General features: G+C 59.9%; 2 protein-coding genes across 5 annotated transcripts in view; one reads left to right on the top strand and one right to left on the bottom strand.

Annotated features, from left to right (window-relative positions):
* SMG6 (SMG6 nonsense mediated mRNA decay factor) overlaps positions 1-12,394 on the top strand; it is a 235,905-nt gene extending 223,511 nt beyond the window's left edge. For all 3 annotated transcript variants that reach the window (XM_037070398.1, XM_037070399.1, XM_037070400.1), the window contains 4 exons: positions 3,839-3,992; positions 7,024-7,235; positions 7,549-7,630; positions 10,694-12,394. In XM_037070398.1, coding sequence (XP_036926293.1) covers positions 3,839-3,992; positions 7,024-7,235; positions 7,549-7,630; positions 10,694-10,824 — 579 coding nt within the window. In that variant the 3' untranslated portion in view covers positions 10,825-12,394. The remainder of the gene's footprint in view (positions 1-3,838; positions 3,993-7,023; positions 7,236-7,548; positions 7,631-10,693) is intronic.
* A 770-nt stretch (positions 12,395-13,164) lies between these two features.
* On the bottom strand, positions 13,165-17,137 carry HIC1 (HIC ZBTB transcriptional repressor 1). Of its 2 annotated transcripts, none has more exons than XM_037070404.1 (2): positions 17,009-17,137; positions 13,165-15,562 (listed from the first exon to the last, which is right to left on the bottom strand). In XM_037070404.1, exon 2 carries the CDS (start codon positions 15,540-15,542, stop codon positions 13,398-13,400), a length of 2,145 nt encoding a protein of 714 aa, XP_036926299.1. In that variant the 5' UTR covers positions 15,543-15,562; positions 17,009-17,137; the 3' UTR covers positions 13,165-13,397. The 2 variants fall into 2 exon arrangements, with proteins under 2 accessions (XP_036926299.1, XP_036926298.1); XM_037070403.1 differs by lacking the exon at positions 17,009-17,137 and adding an exon at positions 15,891-16,157.
* Between the last annotated feature and the right edge of the window lie 3,408 nt (positions 17,138-20,545).

Here is a 20,545-nt window from a genome sequence, read left to right as displayed (position 1 = left end):
CCTAAGTAGTTTCCCCAGATATTTACCCTCCTGGATATATAGAAGTTGAAAAATGGAGCTGGGCAGGAAGTTTGTTCAGTTGCTAATGCATGTATCAGACACATTGCTAGACACTTTCACATACAAGGTGACTGTGGAAATTTGCGGTATTAGCAAAACTTCTCATTTCTGGTAAAGACACTGCTCTACTGAGAGAGGCCCAGGGATGAATGAGTCCGTCATCCCAGGGAGGCAGGATGCCCCCACACTCCCTGTGGAGCCCTAAGGGGAAAGGAAGCCTGAGGCCTTCTCGTGTTCTGGGCTCTTCACACGCCACAGCTCCTTTGCAAGCTAACTGTGTTACCTTTATTTGTGATACTCAGTGTCTCAGCTTCCATGGGGTTAGCATCCCCAAATCATCGCTGGTGTCTAGAAGAAGGAATTTACCCTATGCAGAACTCCTCCCAGAGACCCAAGGCAGTTCACTCCCTCATTAGATGTTGTTGTGGACTCTCTCTTTCCTAGTTCCCCACCAGCTTGCTGAATGATGCTCCCTTACTTCAGAGAAAGTTGGTCACTTAGCACCTTCCAGATGCAGAGTTATTTTCCTCTTTCCCACTTTATGACAGCTTGGTCCTTATTTTGCCACTGGTCTGATTCAAAGTGTTCATGCTTTCCGTGACTTCCCAGTTCACTGTCCTGAACCACCGTGGCCCAGTCTTCGCTGCAGTAAGAAGGGTTCCTATGGAGCTCTGCTTCCGGGTCAGCACACTGGATTCCAGGCCAGGGCCGGTCTGTCTGAATTGCAGCATTCCAGTTGCGCCCCCCCCCCCCCCACCAGAGGCTTCTGCAGCTTTTTACTCATACAAACAAAAATAAATCTCACTACCGGCCTCTGAACTCCACAGCAGCATGCTTCCCCCTCCTCCCTGAGCGTCCCGTGGCTGTGAGTGGGGACTTGGCACTCTCCCCACCGACATCACTTTTTCACTCCCTGCGCATCCTGTGTCCTTCTCTCACCGTGCGACCCAGAGATCAGAATGGGACGTGACGGCCGGCACAGGCGCCGCGCACAGCTGCCAGGAATCTGACGGGTAAAATCTGGAAAAGCTGGGAGGGCAAATGCTAAACACACACACACACACACACACACAGCACCACTCAGAGATGGCCGGAAACACAGACACCCACAGAAAAGGGTTTACTGACTCCCAATCCTTTCTTGGTCTGCCATTCGTTGGAGGGGACTGGTCTAGTCTCATGACCCAGGTATGACCCCCTTCAGGGGCCCACTGGTACCCCAGGAGGAGAAGGAACAGCTTCATTTTATCTTCTGAGCCTCCAGGAGGGCATGCGGGGAACAGGAAGCAGTTGTGTGGTGACTCACTGGGCAGAGCCAGGTTAAGGGAAGTTGTCTGCGGGTGTCCTGGGGACCGGATGATGGCAGTGCAGCTCAGACCACCCTCATACATTTGACCCCACCCCACCCCTGGGGAACCAATGAGGCTGCCCCCTCCCTAAGAAGCTGTGGCCTCTGTTCACCTTTCTGGCCCTGAGCCAGAACTCATAGAACTAGGAGCTCCGCTGCACCCTGCGCATAGATTTTCCTTCCGTCCTGCCATCAGAAGGCACAGGTGGGTTTACTTAGCCCCCATCCTCCATCCTCCCTTGGCCGATGGGCTTAAAGGCCCTCCCGCCTCTTGCCAGCCCTAGAGGTATGATGGTTTGAGGTCTTGGGAGTTCGCTGTTCACACAGGGTCAAAAATAGCAGCCAGTTCCACTTCCTTAGAGTCAAACCAGGGCTGGAGTGTCATTTCTGGAGACAGAAAAACTGAGATGTGAAAGGAGTCAGTGGGGCAGCGGTATAGACACACTGCCCGGGACCCTGAGGCCCTGTCAGCACGGTGCCCGTCCTTTCCTCTCTAGTGCGGTGCTTGTTCTCCCTCTCACCCAGAAAGAGGTTTCAGGGCCTGTGACACCAAGGTAAACGTTTCTGGCGGTGGAAAGGCTGGATAGGGGACACTGGGAGCTGGGAAAGTGAGGAACAGGGATCCTGAGGTTTCCTCGGTGTGAAGAGAAATAGTAGGTATTAACCAAACCTGAGTGCAGACTGCGTCCCATTCTTCCAAAGTGCTCAAGCTGCTCGCTACACAGTGTTGTATGTCAGTTGTATCTCTGTAAGAAGATGAGTTTTTAAAAAATGCCCCAGCCTAGTTTGGTGGACTGTGTGTCACCCTCTAGTTGGCAGCACCATGGGGAGGGACAGTGACCCAGGCCCCCTGGGAAGGTGGCTAGCAGCAGTGGCACTTTACCCAAATGAGGTGAGAGCAATAGGAAAACCAGCAGACTGGGCCTCCCAGCTGTATTTCTCATGCCTGCCAGCGTGCTGTGGCTTGTGCCTTCCACCAGCTGTGGTGGCTGTGGCAGCAACGACTTACTCATAGGGAGAGGTCCCCAGCAGGTCACAGAGAAGCCACCCCCAGCCTTCAAAGGCATGCCCTTTCAGTTTTACTGTCATTGCCAGTGAAACCTGAGCACCTTCCTCACTGACTGTTAGTGGCCAGGGCCTAGCACCATGGGCCCCATCACGCTTGGCACGCATATCTGCTCCCGTGCCCTGTGCCTGTGTTTGTGCTCCTGCAAGCTGGTGTGTGGTAGAAGGCCTGGCGGGGACGGGACAGAGCTGGGACTTGCTCACCTGTCCCTGGCCCGTATGAGTGCCCTCCAGCTCCATACATCGTGAGCGCACTTTCCAGGCAGGTGCCAGCAAATCAATTTGCTTCTTGGCCATGACCCCCAGAAGAGGAAGCCACACAATAGACCTTGCCCTGTAGTGACAGGCATACCCAGAGCCACTACCACATATAAGTCTTTCTCAGACCGGAGAAAACTGGGTTTTCCCAGGTGTGCACAGAGCTTCCCCGAAAGACTAACAGACACTGGGCCATGTGTTCCCCGAGGTGTGCTGCGCCAGCCACTGGTGGCCACGTGAGGTGGTTTTTTAGTGATGGTGCACAGGAGACACTTGGACTCTTCATTGTGAAAATTCAGTTTGTACTAGTAAACATGCCTTGGCTATCAAACCCTTGATACCACAGATATTATTGCTTAAGAAGGAGCTAAGCAAAAAGGTCAGTTGACTTAAAGTCAACTTAAAGAAAAACATCAAATAAATAATAGTACATATAGATTGTACAGAGTTGTGGCAGAAGAGTGCAAATAGAACACAAAAGATACACTGCACCGGCGTGGGTCAGGGGAGTGGGCGGTTCCAGTCAGTCTGAGTGCAGACATGCGAACTGAGTCCTACCCTGTCCCACCAAATGGGCTCCTGCAGCTGTGGGCAACTTCGGTATTACTAGTTGTCAGCATCACTTTTTTTGTAGAGTCTTTGAGTTTAATTTCTTTTTAACCACACAGTGGAATAAACTGAAATACAAATTCCGTTTGGGATCCGTATGTGCATATATAAAGTGTGTGGACTGAGAGGCACCCCCCTGTACTGTGTATGAAACCGCCTCCATTATCCAAGGAACCTAACTCGCCCTTGCAGGGTTTTAGCCCAAGTTCTCACGTTCAGAGACCTGTTATTGTTAATACAGCAGATCCTTTCTCAATCCTAGGCAAGGTTTTAACCATGCCCCATTCTCGGGGCCATTTGGTATCTGTTGATTTTTATTGCAGTGCTTTGCCCAGCCCTTGGACCTGTCCCTCAGCCCTGACAGGGCCTGGCTGTTCCTCTGGAGGGGAAAGAGGTTCAGGGGGCAGGATGCTGACACACTGTGGAGTCAGGGCCCTGGCTCACCCACCCACTTGCCCACTCACTCTTTGGCTCACTCACCGTTCTGTGTCCCTATAGGCTGTCCTGGAGGACCAGAGTCAGATGAGGCAGATGGAGCTCGAGATCAGACCCTTGTTCCTCGTACCAGACACCAACGGCTTCATTGACCACCTGGCCAGTCTGGCACGGCTTCTGGAGAGCAGGAAGTACATCCTGGTGGTGCCCCTCATCGGTGAGTCAGGCCAGAGCAGTCCTGCACGTGCACCGCAGCCCCCTCTACACACGTGTCCCTAGTTCAAGGGCCAGGCAGGCAGAGCCCTGCGGGGGGTGTAAGGCAGGATTTGCAGGGAAGTAGGGAATGTGTGGGGCAAGGAAAATTGTTTAATAATCAGAGCAGATGAAATTATTATGGCTGATCCATGGCTTACACTGTGCGAGCAAATGGACTCCTGTGTCCCAGCAACCAGAGGCTGTATGAGCCCAGCCCTTGTTTTTATCCTTATAAAGCTTGCAGTAAAACAGCAAAGCTGGTTCCCGTTATTGGTAAACACTCAGCCCTGGCAGATAACGGCAGAGCTGCTGGGTGGTCTGGCAGGGAGGCTGGGAGGATTTTGAAGTGGTTAGATGCCTTTGGTCTGATTGTCTTGTAGCTTTTCATGATCATTCTGTTGGTTCAAGGTAGCATTCTTCCGGCCAATGTCACCCTAAGGCTGAGACGACAGAAACCCTCCAGAGCAAGCCCTTGGCTCATGCCTGTGGACTCCTGCCACTTAGTCCCTTACCAGTCTGGCCATTGGTGCTGGTGCGGGGTCAGCATCTCAGGGCCCAGCTAGCTTGCTTCCATCCTCAGGCAGAGGAGCCCAGCTGGCCTCTCTCCAGGAGACTGTCTAGGCACCCTTAGTTCTTGGAGTTCTGTGGTAGGTCAGCCTCAGGATGAGCTTGGGCTCTGGGCTCCTGTCTAATCTAGCCGATGCAGCTTATGTAGCTGAAGACTGTCCTGTGCAGAGGGAGGGTCTGGGAGAGGATTGGAAAGCCCAAGCTTTTTGTGAATCGAAGTACCCGCTGAGCTAAAGCCAGCCCTAGTCCAGGCTTTTTAATGTCCCTTTTCCAGCAGCCACTTGGAGCAAGTTCGGGAGCCCTGTCCTCTGGAGAAGCCCCCAGACTGGCAGTCTGCCTGCCGAGCCACCTCTGACATCCATGCCAAGATGTTCCATTGGGCCTTCCCTCCCAGTCCCAAGTGTCTTAGTGCCAGATGAGGGTGGAAACAAAGGGCAGGAAACATCCGCCCCTGCAGAGGCTATAGAACCCTGGGGGGTTGTGGGAAACACGTTAGCACCACCTGAGAATGTTGGCACTGAAGCAGCCCTCGTCCCGCCTCCACCCTCCCTGTCTTCCTTCCCCCTCCCCATGTGGCCTGGCCAGAACCTCTTAAGCCCAGGCTCTCAGACTGAAGGGAGGGTTTTCTGTTCTTCAAAAAGTAGAGCAGCTTTTCTCCCCTCGGCAAAGCAGCAAGACCCTCACGTTGTTCTAACTTCCCCTCACCCCTCACTGGGTCCTGTGGTGGGGCAGCTTTCAGGCTAGTGTGTGTCTGTGCTTTCCTGCCAGATTTTCAGGGGGAAGAAAGTAAATTGGACACCTTTTTGCTAGATGGTCAGGAAATTATATAACTGAGAGAGAGGTACCATCTCAGGAGCCCCCTAAGACTTAGAAGGAGCCTCAGACACCATCCCAGGCTAGCAGGGTTCTTCACCAGCATGGATTGTGCACCTACTGTGTACATAGTTTCCTTGTTCCTGGGTGCTCCAGTGAATGTCAGAGCTGCAGCCACTGGTCTTAAGGGGCTTTTGGTTCAGTGGAGAAAGCCCGATTTGGTAGGGAAGGAGCAAACATATAAGAAACCCCAGAGGATACATGCCAAACAAATAGATGGCCCCAGGGGTGTTGGGAAATGACAACTCTGTGAAAACAGTCCAGGCCGGCCTCTTTGAACCTTCCTCAGCTGGTCAGGGCCTTGGACTCGCAGAGTCTAGAGAAGGAGCTCCTGTTTCATGAGGCTTCCTCAGAGGACTCCTGCCCTCTGTCCAGAGCAGAAGGGGTTAAGCCACCAGCCTTCCCTGCTTGTTTCTTGTGCTCTTTAACCTGCTCTGTGCTCCTTAGGCCTGACCCCAGCATCAAGAAGCCCCGCCTGGTGCAGAAGCACAAACAAGCTTCCCCTTTGAAGCCTGTTTAGCTTGGAAGCAGGAAAGCAGATTTTGGGATGGAATACCAGTTTTTTGTGTTTGATGTTCTGTTTGCTGAACCATATGCCCATCTCCCCAACTCAGCCATGCACCGTGTGGACCCCGTAGCCTCAGGTTGCTGAAAGCATGGGCATCCTGTGTGTGTGTGTGTGTGTGTGTGTGTGTGTGTGTGTGTGTGTTCCCACACAGGCCCTTTCCAGAGAGTGTCTCCGAATACCCAGACAGTGAGTGCCAGGCTCACCATGGAACAGCATGCTCATGCTGATTCCCCAAGCCATGAATCATTGCACCGAGGAGAGGGCCTCAGACCCCAAACTCTCCCGGAGCCCCCAAGGAGTGCATATTTCCCACTTGACCTCAGGCTTTTGGCTGGAATTTTGGAAAGAATCTTCACCAGAAAATGAAGCCGTGTCCCAGACACATAGGCAGGCAGGCAGACAGACATACACACACGCACACACACATTCAGTATCAGAGGAGGTAGATGTGCCAAGGGCATGGTTTGGGGGAATACCAGGGCTCTTGCAGGCGAGGCCGTGACTGCTGATTCCCACTTGGCGACCTCCTGCCCTCTGCCGGGGCGTAAGGCGTAGAACTTTGCCCCCTCTTAAACTGCTGTAGTCGGGGCCCGAGCGGATGAGGTCTAGTGCCTCTTCTCCTTCAGCTGTTGCATACCCTCACCTCTCCTGAGGGACCCTTTCAGTTGGATCCTATAACTGAAGAATGCAATAGAGGGGCCAGGCTTCTTCTCCTGAGTACAGCAGCTCCAGAAAAATCCCTGTAAGTTCCTCCCAGGAGAAGCGCAGGGCCTGGAGGAAGAGGCAGAAAGAGGAGAGAGCACTGTGCAAAGTCTGGGTTGCTTCTTGCCCCCAGAGGTCCCCTGTTTTCCCTAGAAGGCTCCTGTGGGGCAGGGTGGATTCTGTGATTGGGGAAGGGGCTGGCTGGGAAAGCGAGGCCTCGGGTGAAGACAGATGCAGTGTTTGATTGCTGACTCTGCTGCCTTGTGGAACTGTGTCTCACCAGTGATCAATGAGCTGGACGGCCTGGCCAAGGGTCAGGAGACAGACCATCGGGCTGGGGGCTACGCTCGTGTGGTACAGGAGAAGGCCCGGAAGTCCATCGAGTTCCTCGAGCGGCGATTTGAGAGTCGGGACTCTTGCCTACGGGCCCTGACCAGCCGTGGCAATGAACTTGAATCCATTGCCTTCCGCAGTGAGGACATCACTGGCCAGCTGGTAAGATCCCCAGCAGAAAGGGAGTGCTTATAGCCAGCCTTCAGAACAGGGTTCCCGGGAGGGAGGGGCTAAAGGAAGATCAGACAACCTGAGCAGCTGAGGGGGCAGCCACCATCGAGGCCCGGGAGTGGGAGTTCCACGTCCCGTAGATCACCCTTGGCACAGCTGGATTTGGCCAACCAGGGCCTGGGCGTGTACTGGAGGGACTCTGGGAGGTGACCCTCCCCAGCACCCCAGAGGCAGAGTGTACCTGTGCCTCCCCGGCATGGCACCCCTCCTGCCCAGGAGTGCCTCTCACGCTGTCTTCTTCCAGGGTAACAATGACGACCTGATCCTCTCCTGTTGCCTTCACTACTGCAAAGACAAGGCTAAGGACTTCATGCCCACCAACAGAGGTACAGTTGTCCCCTACCTTGCCTGGTCCTGCCATCCCCAGCTGTAGGAGGTTTGAGGAACTGGGGGTCAGTCCTGAGGCAAGCTCAGTTTCCTGCCCTCCTGGAAGTTAGACCCTCCTGTCTTTCTTAGCTCCCCTGCCCCCAGGCAGTGTCAGGTAGACCCTGGGCCCACTAGGGGCAGGCCTTGCCCAGGAAGCTGGGCTCTGCAGTGAGCTTTCCCACTTGGTGTGCATCCATTTCCCTTCTTGGGTCTTTAGTGAGTTCTCTGACAGCAAGAATGTCTTTATGATTCAGTGTAGCTTATTCTGGCCATAGTCTCCTGAGCCCAGCCCTCTGCAGCTCTGAGAGGACAGTCCCCGGTGGTCCCTGCCTCAGTGGTCCCTGCCCCATGCTCATCCTCTTAGTTCATGCCGGACGTTTACCCTGTATCAGGCGTCAGTGCAGGCACTTCCCCAGTGAGCTGTGGGCGTCTCCCTTCCCGTGCCGGTAAGCTGCAGCACTTTGCAGGCTGGCTGGAGCTGGAGGCAGGTGAGACCCTGAGCACCTCACTCGACCTGGAACTTTCCTGCACAGCCCTTGGAGTCAGGGAGACTCCAGTGTCTTCTGCTCCTGACTCCCAGGAATGTGGCGTTTCTTCTTTTGGAAGGAAGTCCTAGGACCTCCATCTGGTTTCTGTCTACATACATGTCGTGTCTTATAGTTGGTTTTTGGTCACTGTCACCCACCTCCTCTGCTCGCTTTCCTGGCCCTGGCTTCCAGGCTGGTCTGGGGACTGACTGCTGTCCTGCTGCTCCTCTCTCCCACCACATCAGTGCAGCCACTCACTCCCGCCGAGTCTCTGTCCAGGGGCTGGGAAGGAGTCCACAGTGGCCCTTCTTCAGATGGGCCTGCCATATTGCCTGCACACACTGCCCCCCAGAGCCAGAGCTGGAGCATTCGAATGGTGGAATGGAGTCCTGGCTGAGCCAGGCAGGGGCTGGGGCTCTGCTCCCAGGCAGCCCCCCAGGGTGAGGGGCACCTTCCGAGGGAGAGGAGCACAGGAGTGCAGACGGCCGGCCTTGTTGGGAAGTATGGTTCAGATACTGCTGCGGCCCCACCCAGCCTCAGAGCTGTTTCATTCTTAGCAGACACACATTTTGGCTTTGGCCCTACTAATCTCCCCACCCCCACCCCCACTTCACCCCAAACAGCCTACAGGAACCCATTGCCATCCTGGGGACCGCCCCTATCAGAATTACATCAGCAACGGCTAGTGTAATCAAACCCCATTTGTCAGTGTGAATTCTTAGCAGATTAACTTGTCAGATTCACAGAGAAACTGTCACCAAATGTTTATGTGTAAACGATGTTGAATTTTAAAATCATGTGGATTATGGCGGATGGGGCCTGACAAGATGACAGTCTCTGGTTTCTAACAAAGTGAAGTTACCAGTGTCAAAACAGAGGATGTTTATTGTTAAAAATGTCTCAAAGTATCCACAGAAACCCCTGCAGACCCCTGCCAGCAGTGCTGGGCCTTGGTTGGCTGACCTAAAGCCTGGGACTCTCCTGGTCTGAGTCCCAGGGCAGGAATGGTGGAGCTGCAGACAGACCTGGGCTGCTGGCGGGGGGCAGCCGGCTGGGAGCCCCACACAGCACTGAGCACCACCGCCCCGCCCCCCCAGCACGCACACTCCCAGGGGGATCAGGCACGGGCATCTGAGCAGCTCAGAGCACCCCCTTTACCCATGGCCACCTTCCTCTCCCACTCTGCCCACCACAGCCCCTCCCTGTCCCTCACATCCTCCTTCCACCTCCCCCCTCTCTCATCACCCTCAACCCCAAGAGCCTCTCCGTCCCTCCCTCCCTCCCTCTCCCCCCCCCCAAACTCCTCCCAAGGCCGACAGCCAGTTCTCAGCCTCCCTGGTGGAGCTGGCAGGCCTCAAGACTGCTCGGTCCCGCATGAACATCTGCAGCCCCCGGCCCAGCCAGCGCCCTGCAGTCGGTCCGCCCCGCCGCACGCTTTCTGTGCCCCACTGCCTGCTGGACCGGCTGAGGAGTGGGCTTGCCACCTGAGAGGCCTTGCCAGGGGCAGGGGCATCAGGGGAGGTCACTTGAGCCAGCACTTGGCCCCAGCTGAAACTCCCCAGTACGTTAAAAAGTTCAGGAATTTGGAGAATAGAGAAGGGTGGAAGGCATCCTGCTAAACGTCCCCTAAGAAGAATGAAGGCGCTCTGTCTGTGCCAATATAAAAAGGTCTTTAAAATACACGAAATTTGAACAAAGTAAGTAGGGTAGTATGGCTGTAATGTTGCAGGGGTACAAGCTTATAACCAAGTATGTATACTGGTGATGTGCACAGAACCATCTGGAAGATGCCCAGAGCTGCCCAGGGGGACAAGGTCAGGAACACAAGAAGGGAGAGGACTGGGAGCGTGCACCTAACTTTTCCCTTTCCTCTTTTCTCTTCTATGCTGTGAAGAGAGTTCCCCCATGGATTACTTTTATTGAACAGGAAATCATTTGGCTACAGCTCAGGCCCACTTGAGACAACTTTGCCAAGGACCCTTTAGCCCTGTCCCCTCAGGGCTCCTTGGGCTAACCCTCTCCTCACGCCTGCTGTTCCGCCTTTTGTTTCCTACTCTTACTGGTTTAGAGCACTGGTTGACGTGCTGGCCTGGGGGGCGGGGTGGGGGGGCAGTGCAGCACGACGAGTATTCTGAGCCCAGGACCAGCCTGCAGTTAGGAGGGGTGGGGGGAGAGGGGTTTCTTCTGCTTCCTCAGTTCAGACTCCTGCGAACCGAGTGTTCAGAGGCTGGTTTGGGCAGCTCTCAAGACACAAGGCGACACAGAATTGTGCGGGAAGCAGGGCTCCAGCTCGGCCCAGCATGGCCCGCCCGCCCTCAGCCAGCAGTGGGGGGCATCCTCAGCGATCATCTGTGTGAGGGAAAGGATTTGAGGAAAGGCCAGGAAGTGCCTGGCCTTGACCTCCCAGGACCACATCCCCCTCCAGAGAGGTGACCGGGTGCCAGTGCCCCTGTCTCCTGCCCTTAGTGAGGTTCTTCTGCTCTTTTATGCCAACAGAGGAGCCAATCCGGCTGCTACGGGAGGTGGTGCTGCTGACCGATGACCGGAACCTGCGAGTTAAGGCACTGACGAGGAACGTGCCTGTGCGGGATATCCCGGCCTTCCTCGCATGGGCCCAAGTGGGCTGAGGGGACCGCACTGGGGCCACCCCCCATGGAACCGCTCCTGAGAGGCCACCAGGTGCCCAGTGTAGCACGGAAGATGCCCACATGCCTGAGCCACCAATCCACCCAGACAATAAACCATCCTCTTCCAACCCACGCCGTGGCCGTGCTGTGGGGGAGCTGCTCCTCACAGAGCCCCTCCTGAGGGTTGGGCAGAAGCTGCCGGGCCCCTCCTGGGCTGAGGTTTAGCAGGGAGGTGGCTGGCTGTGGTGACAGCAGGTGGGCCGGCTAGACAGGCCGCCCCTGCTCTCAGCCTTTCTCCCTCCCCCTGCCTCCTTCACGGGCTGGGGGAAGGCCTTCTGAGCTTAGGGACTCGGCCACTTTCTCAAATGGAAATCTTACCAGGGGGTTAGATTTTCCATCAGATGCAGAAGAAATCACGGGTCCCTTTAATCTTCTGAATACCTGTCCTGAATGTGTCTAAGAGGCTTGATCATGCCACGCAGGGAGTGCTCAGGGTGTGTCTTTTCTCCTTGAGGCCTGAATTCCCGCGGGGACCCAAGTTAGGCTCTGGACAGCAGCCCTAGACCCCCTGCCCCCACCCCACCCCAGACACACACACCGGCCCACAGCTCTTCCCACCCTTGGCAGCCTGGACCTGTTGCACTTTGCCGCTTGCTTTCCCGGCGGATGGTCATGGGTCTAAAGGGAAGGGACATCTGGTCTCAGGCCACACTTCCTGGGTGGCCTTTGCCTGCTTCCTCTCCCCTATTTGGCCTTCCTTTTGCTCTAGTTCCCACTGAACCAAATTTCCTCAGACTTTTCTCAGTTCTCCCCTCCCCTCTCCTCATCCTCCACCTTTACCCCCTGAATCATCCCCCACCCTCCTTTCTAATTGACCCCCTCTTACCCCCCAGGTCCCCCAATTTCCTCACCTAGGGGTTCTCACTTTGAACCTCCCTCCTCCTCCAGCACCTGTGGCAGGACCCTAATGACGCTTTCCCACCCCTGACCTTTCCCAGGCTCATGCTCTGAGGAGCCTCCAGACCTAGTACCTGGACGAGCATCGCCTGGCCAGGACTTCACACCCGGCTTCTAGCTTTCCCCTAGAAGAACTGGACACGGGGGCCTTGGAGGGTTTTGTTGCCTCTTCAGCTGGCACCTGTGTTCAAAGCCTCACTCAGGAGGCTTCCTACTGGGATGTGCTCTCCCAGCCCAGGGACAGAGATGAGGGGAAGACAGGTTTTGAGGAGGAGCCAGGAGTATGTTTTGATGGGACCAGAAGGGGCATCCCCTAGAACCCCTGTCTGACTGTGTAGCCTGGCAGAGGATGGGAGCAAGGCTGTGCCCTCCCAAGGCCCAAGATTATGCCAGAAAGGAGGACTGCAGGAGCACCTCCAGTGGTTTGGGGGTGTTAGTTCCCCAGAGCCTCAGAAGACTGGGCTCTGGGGTACAGTGTCCCCAGTCCCTCCTTTGAGATCCTCTCCCCTGGATGAAGGCTAATGACTGGGTGGGTGGGAGACCTGGCTCTCCTTTCTGTCCTATTTGCAGCATTGGTTTTGTTTCCTTAATAAATTTTTAGTTATGAAATATACCTGACCTCTTGCTGATCTGTCTCTGGGACTGGGGAGGGAAGACCGTCCAAGCCTCTGCACCCGTGTGAGGTTCGGGTTTGTCCTCCCTCCGCCCACCCTGGTGCTGGCACCCAGGTCCCAGTGCAGGCTGGGAGAGAGCTGAGGGTCCAGGGTCCTTGGTTACTGCTTTATTGCTGTTCGGTTCGAGTATAGAAAATGGAAGCGGCTCTGGAAGAGCCTGTGTACAAGGTAGAAAATATACAAAAGAAGAGGGAGCTAAAGAGACCACGTTCCAGCCCAGCCCAACCTGGGCTTGGGGTACGGGACTGCCCGGGGCGCATGCAATAAATATGGTCCGGGGGCCCCAGGGAAGGGAGGAAGGGACACTGCAGGAATGGGAGACCCGGTAGGCAGCACTGTCTCGGCCCTCTGACTTCAGAGGAAGGGAAGGGTTGGCCCTGGGGCTAGTGCCACTTGTGCAAAATGAGGAACTTCACATTATAAGTCCCGGGGCGGGCGGGAGGGGGGGCCAGGGGGCCCTCCGGCCGGCTCAGTCCCCTCCCAGCTCCCCAACTCTGCCCGACGCTCCGACCCCAGCGGGGAGATTCACAGTGAGAATGGGTGTGGTCGCAAGGGCCGGAGGTAGGGCTGGGAGCGTCCCGACAGCGACACCCCTACCCCTAGGAGCAGCACGGAGCCTGGGGAGGGGGCCGACGAACCACAGGAAGAGGCGGAGAAGGGCCGGGGGTCTCCTTTGGTCAAAGCTGATATCAAAAATATAAATCTCCCTTCCCGCAACCCACCCCGTCCCGGGGTTTTCCCCTCACCCCCATCCCCGGGCTAAGGCACAAAGCAGTGAGGCCAGGTGAGGCCGCAGAGAGGTGGGGCCGCCGCCACTGCGGTGCTGCGGCCGCTGCTACTACAGAGTCCCGGCTCGGTCTGCCTGCTCGCTGCCGCCGCTGCTCCCTGGGGGCGCGGGTCGGGGCCACGCGGCGGCGACGATGAGGGCTGGCAAGGGACGCTCTAGGTGGGGGAGAAACGGTCGATGGTCCGGCCGTCGGGCCCGGCAGCCAGGTGCGCACCCTGGCTCAGCACCTCGGCCGCCTTGTCGGGACTGAGGCCCAGCTCCGCGGTGAATTTAGCCAGTGGGTAGAGGCTCTCGAGCGCCACCTTGGGGTCGTGCAGGAAGTGCGTGGTCTGCGCCAGCAGCTCTGCCGCGGCCGCCTTGTCCTGCTGCTTCAGGCTCAGCTGTTCAGCCGTGAGGCGGGCCACAGCAAAGACGCCCTCGGGGAAGTCGAGCTTGCCCTTGCCATCCGGGCCGGGGACGCCGGGCAGCGCCCCCAGCCCTGCCAGCGCCCCGGCCGCGCCGGCTGCGCCTCCCACGGCGTGCATCTTCATGTGGCTGATGAGGTTGCGTTGCTGAGCGAACTTGCCGCCGCACACCTGGCACTCGTAGGGCTTCTCGCCCGAGTGGATGCGCATGTGCTCGGTGAGACGGTACTGACGCGTGAAGCGCATGCCGCACGCGTCGCACGCGAAGGGCTTGAGGCCCAGATGGCTGCGCATGTGGCGCGTCATCGTCCCGCGCTGCGTGAACTTCTTCCCACAGATGGTGCATGGATAGGGCCGGGTAAGCCAGTGCGTCTTCTCGTGTTGCCGCAATGTGGCCGGGTCCTTGTAGCTCTTGTCGCACGACGCGCAGCGGTATGGCCGCAGCAGTTCGCCCAGTCCGCCCGGAGCCCCAGCGACCTTGTCCCCACCGCTTCCAAAAGGGGGCCCGAGGCCGGCGGCTCCCGCCGCTACCTCGGCCGCCTCAGCCCTGCTATAGAGCGCCTCCTCCTCCTCCACGTGCGCCTCCACATGCGCATTCAGCTGCTCCGAGCTGGGGAAGCCCTTGCCACACGGGATGCACACGTACAGATTGTCACCGAAGCTCTCAGGCTCACCATAAGCCAGGTGTGGACATGGGTAACCCTCGAGGTGGCCGCCGGGAGGGCTGGGATCCTCGCTGCTGCCAGTCTCCTCGCTGCTGCTTTTGTAGTCGTCAACGTCGCCGCCTGCACCAGGCCCGTCCAGGCTGCCTGGGTAGCGCGGCGGTGGCGCCAGGCCGAGCGGGGGTCCCCCGGGCGATGAGGCTGGGTCCCCGCCCCGCTCCTCGCAGCGCTCGCCGGGGGAGCCGCGCTCCCGACCTAGCTCGTCGCCGTAGCTGCCCAGGCCTGGCTCGTGCTTCATCCAGCGGTAGAGGAGGCTGGGCCCGTCGGGGCGGCCGGGGGGCTCGGGTCCCGGACTGCCGCCACCCCCACGGAACGGATCCGGAGGCGGTATGGCCTCCTCCAGCTTCTGGAAGGGCAGTGACGACAGCGGCGGTAGGACGAGTGGCGGCTCCTTGTAGGCCGCGGGGCCGGCGCTGGGAGGACTGTCTGGGCGAGGAGGCAGCTCACGCTCGCCCGGTGGCCGCTCCGGAGGCGCGGAGCCCGGCGGGCTTTTCTTGGACAGGTCCAGGCCACAGAGCGGAGAGCAGCGGCGCTCCGGGGCGCAGAGAGAGGCTGCCGGGCCAGGGCCGGAGGCGTACAGCTCCGCGCAGTGCGTGTTCACTGCGGCCTCGGGGCCCGAAGGCGGCTCGGCGCTGGGCTGCGGCGGAGGCCCGGCTGGGGACGAGTAGCACGTCTGGATGACGGGCGTGGCGGCCCGCAGGCCCCGGCCCGGCCGCCCGTAGGGTGCATAGCCGCCGCCGCCCCCGCCGCCGCCCCGCAGGTGGCAGTACTTGCCGTGGCGCTTAAGGCGCTTCTTGCACAGCGCCACGAGGTCGGGGATCTGCAGGTAACTGGCGGCGGCCAGCACGGCGCCCAGGCTCGGCTCGGTCCCCGGAGCCACAGCCGCTGCCGCCGCGGCCTCCGCGCCATCAGCCAGGCGGCCGGTGTAGATGAAGTCCAGCACCAGGCGGAACACGGCCGGGCTCACCATGTCATGGTCCAGGTTGAGCAGGTTGTCATGCACCACCAGGGACTTGAGGTAGGCGCTGCTGGCCGCCAGCACGTTCTTGTGCGCGCGGAAGAGGGCGTTCTGCACCACGATGATCACGTCGCACAAGAAGCCCTTGGTGCGCTGGTTGTTGAGCTGCAGCAGCAGCTGCCTCGAGTGGCCGGGCGCCTCCATCGTGTCCAGCATCGTCTGCCCAGCACAATCTCCTGCGGGGACACACACCAGTCGGGTCAGGGCCGCATGAGCCCTCGCTGCCGGTTCCCAGCCCGGCGTCTCTCCCTTCCACTTCCCCTTCCCCTCAGCGAGGCAAGAGCGTCGAGCACCACCAGCCTGGGCGCCGGAGGATGAGTGGCCTCCGAGTGTGAGGGCCTGGGTGGGAGGCCCGGACCAGAGGGAGCAGGACAGTGGCCGCTGGAGAGGAGGCCAGGCTGGCCTGCACCCCCTTGGCCAGAGGCACCAGGCACGCAGGCTGGGTTCTGGGGGCTTCGAAAGAGAAAACTGTTCGGACGAAGTGACCCTTTCGGAGACAGTTACCCGATTTGAGGAAAATGTCCGCTTCAGGAAAAGTCATTCAGGGCCGAGAAGTTTGCCCAAGTGGGATCTAAGGGAGTGGAGTGGAAGGCGCCTCCCGCCTCGGGAGAAGTCGCCCTAGTTGGGGGAAGTGATCCGGAGGAGGGGAGCGCCGTGGTCGCCGTGGCGCCGCCCCGGCCGGGGGCTGTCAGGCCCTAGTTGGGGCCGGACCGCGGCTGCGGCACGGGGAGCGGAGGCAGCCGCTGTGGTGGCGGGCAGAGCTCGAAGGCCGGGCCCCGGCGCGGGGAGGGCGTTATATCGGGGCAGGAGGCTGAGGCAGGAAGCAGGTGGGGGGGGGAGGGGGGAGCCACGCAGCTCCCAGGGGAGGGAGGGGGCAGCGCCCCGGGCGGGCACCGCGCGCAGCCGGCTGCGGCCCTGACCCCGGCCTGCGCCCCACCCGAGTCCCGGCCTGGCGTCGGCCTTAGGTCTGCGTTCACAGCCCGGCGCCTCCCTCCCCAGCTCCCCTCGGCCCCTTCTCCACCGGAGCTCGGCCGCCCCAAACTTAGGAAAAAGTTTCCCAACTTCAGACAGGCCGGGAGGGGCGCGTCAGCCCCGGTCCCCGGGCTCCCAGCTTTTCCTCTCGCCCCCCATTTCAGCAAGCCGGGCAGCGGTGGGGCCTGAGCCGAGCCCTGAGCTGCCCTGCCCGCCCGCTCGCCGCCCCACTCTGTTTCCCGCCTGGCCCGCAGGGCCTCGCGGCCCGTTACCTGCGGCCGCGGCGGGCCGGGCTTCCCTCCCTGCGGCGGTGGCAGCTCCCAGCCGGCGCCCCACCCGCCCCGCTGCCAGGCGCCGAGCTGTGCCAGGGCAGCGCCCCTGCCAGCCCCGCCCGCCAGCTCTCCCCTTCCCTTCCCCGCGCCTCTCCAGCCCATGTGCGGGTAGAGCTCGCCCCGGCCGCTGACCCCGCCGTGAACCCGGCGCAGAGCAGCGACCCGGTGGTCTTGAGTCCCCTAGGGGCGACACCCGGAGCTCCGAACCCCAGCCGCGTCGGGACGCTCGCACCGGAGGATGCACCCGAGGCGGCCAGAGCGCGAGGACCGGGCTGCCCCGGTCCCCTGTCTCTCCCCGTCCCCAGCCCCACGACCCACCTGGGGGGCATGTCGGAAGCCCCGGGCCCGGCTACCGGCGGATCCAGGGGGGGACGTGGCTGCGCTGCGCTGCCCTCCACCCGCCGGGCCGCCGGTCGGTCTGTCCTGCTGGTCCGTTCTCCCCGCGTCCTGGTCGCGTCTCAGCCCCGCCGCGCTTTCCGCACACTCTTATCTGGAGCGGCCCGGGCCGGCGGGCTCTGGCTGCAGCTATGGCGCCACCTCGCGGCTACGCGGGGCTTTGCGCAGCGCAGCCACGACCTCCCTCCCGCGCACCTGGGCTGGAGGCGCGCAGATGTGCAGCAGGGCCGCGGAGGGGGGCCTATTCGCGGGTTCACCCTCCTAGATGTGCCCATCTGGAGACCCAAGCCCCGAATCTTTGAGCCCCTCACATCCCGGGGTTTTGAACTAAACGCTTCCGTGTGCATATTTCCAGATTCTTACATTGCCCCAATTCGGAGAAGTCCTGCCCTCAAGGAAGAGACTGGTGACAGTAGATGTTGGGAAAGAGGTTACGAAAATCCTAAGGGAGAAGAAAGTAGACAAGATCTCCTTAGACATTCCTGGATGGGGCTATTTCTACCCACCCCCAAGCACACCCACTCTCAGACACATGGGTTAGGTATGCAGAGAATAAGCCCGTTTGCACGCAGATCCTCTCCAGGTATTGACACCCGTGGGCGCGAATGTTTGCACAGACCTCCAGAGGTTTACACAGCTGACCTCTCCCGGGAGTTCGAGTCCTGACTCTCTGGGATACTCCCGGGGGCTGCCACTAGAGCCCTCCGTGAACCTGGGGAAAAGGGCTCCCAGACAGCTCGCTCTGAACTTGGTCTCTGGAGGGACCCCAGGATATTCGACTGGGAATAACACCTCTTGGGAGTCTGGCAGAGGCAACTCCAGCCCGAAGATTACCCAAGCGAGCCGTTTTGAGGGACCCAGCGCCCAAAAGAAACGGGACAGGACGGCCCGCAGCCTTGCAGAAGCCGAGACCCGCGCCCCACGTGAAGGCCAGATCTGGCAAGTGACCGCCCTTCTGGGAGGGAGCGGACCGGCACTGGTGCCCGGGCACTCGCCGGGCTACTCCGGAAGTGTCCCCGCGGTGCGGCACCGGGCTGGCAGCAGCACCGGGTCCCGCCGCGGCCCACGCTCCGCCTCCTCCCCCACCTCCTGACCCCCGCCCACACGTGAAGGGTGGGAGTGGGTCTCCGAGCCCATCCGCAGCTTACGATTGGCTGCGCCTCCCTCAGCGGTGGCGGGAGAGGCTGGGGCGCGGAGTTACCATAGTAACCGGTGAGGTTCGCCCAGATCTCGTCTCTCCCAAGGCCTTGGAGAGCTTAGCAACCACTCAGGGCTGCTGGGCGGGTGGGGACTGTGCTCGCCGCGCGCCGGGTGCGGTCATCAGCACCCCAAGTCCCTCTAAGAGGTAGTGGCTGAGTCATTCATTGAGGGGACGTGAGCGAGGCTACTCGCCGTCCCAGACACCAAGCGTCCGGTCGCCCCCCAGAGACGCCCCTTCCTCTGCTGGAGATTTCGCGGCCTCAGGGCCCAGGAGGCGGCTCCTGGTGTCTATAGGTCCTTCCCATCCTCACCGAATCCTGAGTCTGCCCGCACCCACTTTCTACTCCATGTTCTAGGTCGACCTAACCCCAATCTTCTCTACCATCTCCCCATGGTACCCTCAATAGCGAAGTGGTGGGGTTCTGAGAATGAAAATGGGGGGCTCCCGAGCTGGAGCCTCTGTGGGCAGAGGGACCTGTAGTGCGCTAAGAGGGAAAAGTGAGTGGAGCGCTAGACCGAGACCAGAAGGCTCTTCGGACGCGCTCTTAAAGCTGGGCTTTGATGCATGAATAGGAGTTCTCCCCCAAGCAGGAAGATGTATCTGGAGAAGATAACCTCTGGGACAAAGCCTGGAGGCAAAACAACAACAACAACAACAAAAACTCAGGGAGGCTAGATCCCAAAGGGTCTGAAGGGCCTCTCTGACTTCTTCCCAGCTGCTGTATTTTAACCTCTGGACGAGGCCATATCCGAACCCCATGAGGAGTTCCTTAGCCCTGTGTCTCCTTTGCGCAGCGGAGTCTGTCCACCGTAAATCGCCTCCCCCCTTGTCCCCTCTGCCCAGTCTGCATGTTTTTCTTTAACACTCTTCCCAGAAACCGGCTTTCCGAATTAACTCGCTGCCCCAGGCTGTGCTTACATCTAAGTGGGCGGGTCTCACGGACCTGCCCCCCAGCCTAGCTGCTCCGCTGTGGATTTCAGTCGACCTCCCCCCCCCCATTCCGCCTGCTCCAGCCTGGCCCTGGCCCTTGCCCGCCCCAACCCCACTTCTCTCACACACTCCCCTGCCTCCCTTCGAGTCCTGCTCAACTGATGGCGGCAGGCTGGGCCAAGATCATTCATTTCCCTGCTCCTGTCCAGAGAAACTCTGCCCCGCAGGGCATGTCCAGTTCCTGCCAATTCTGCCCTCCAGGAGGTAGTCCTTGCTCGGCCACCGCCTTGAGAGCCCTGTCCACCAAGCTGCTGCCGAGCGTGTGGTCTCCTTCACTCACCACCACCCGCGTATGATGAGCTCTGCCCATGCCCGTCATTCCACACATGGGTCCTAAACTCCTCTTGCTGGGTGCTAGGCTGTGAAATCGACCCCGCCGACCTGTTCTCCTGGCTCCCCTCCTCCTCCCACTCCCCTTCTCCTGCCACCTTTTGCCCAACTCCCCCACAGAGGACCGCCCTTGCTCATATCCAGAGTCCAAGCCACCCTACTCAATCTCTCCGCCTTGCCTCGGGTCTCCATCGGGAGCTGAATACCTGCTCCCCCCGCATTCCTTCCAGGCCCAGCCTCCTCCTACTTCCAAGGCCCCTGAGCCCCCCTGCTCTTCTCCCCTCCACTCCCTACACCACTGCCCTAGTGCTGCTCTCCGAGGGTCCAGCTCCCTCTCCTGTCCCGTCCCCCCCCCCCCGTGATGACACCTCAAGGCCGCTGGGGTGCCGCCGCGGGGCACCTTGCGACGTCACAGAGCCGTCGGGTGGAGGGACTGAGGCGGGGGAGTGGGGACTACGGGATGAGGACCTTGGAAGACCTCTGGGGGCTAGGGTTGCGCCCCAGGTGTCCCAGAGCGAACGGACACGTAAGGGGCCTACCCCGACCTCCACGCTGCCCTCCCGCGGGCCCCTCGTGGACTGGAACACAGGGGCACGGGCTGCCCTCCCTGCTCCTGCTTCCGGGCGCCCGCCTCCCCCTCCCGGCTCCCCATCGCCGAGGTCTCCACACCCCCCCCCTCGCCACTATAAATAGCCCCTCTTCCCGTTTCCTAAATTCCCCGCTGACGTCGGCAGCGCGTCAGTGTGTAGGAGCCGGCTGCATGAATGAGCCGCCGCACGAGTACTACGCGCGCCTATAAAAGCCGCGGCGCCGGCCGGGCTGCAGGAGGCGAGCGGGCGCTGGCGCGACGCAGCCGGACAGGTAAGCGGGACGGACTGACCGACAGGCGATAGGCGCGGACGGGAGGGCAGTGAGGAGAGCGCCCCAGCCGGGCGGCA

Source organism: Sturnira hondurensis, unplaced genomic scaffold (genome assembly GCF_014824575.4).
Source record: "Sturnira hondurensis isolate 20B ecotype Veracruz unplaced genomic scaffold, ASM1482457v3 Scaffold0018728, whole genome shotgun sequence".
Classification (NCBI taxonomy): domain Eukaryota; kingdom Metazoa; phylum Chordata; class Mammalia; order Chiroptera; family Phyllostomidae; genus Sturnira; species Sturnira hondurensis.
This window is presented reverse-complemented; position numbering and strand designations above follow the sequence as displayed.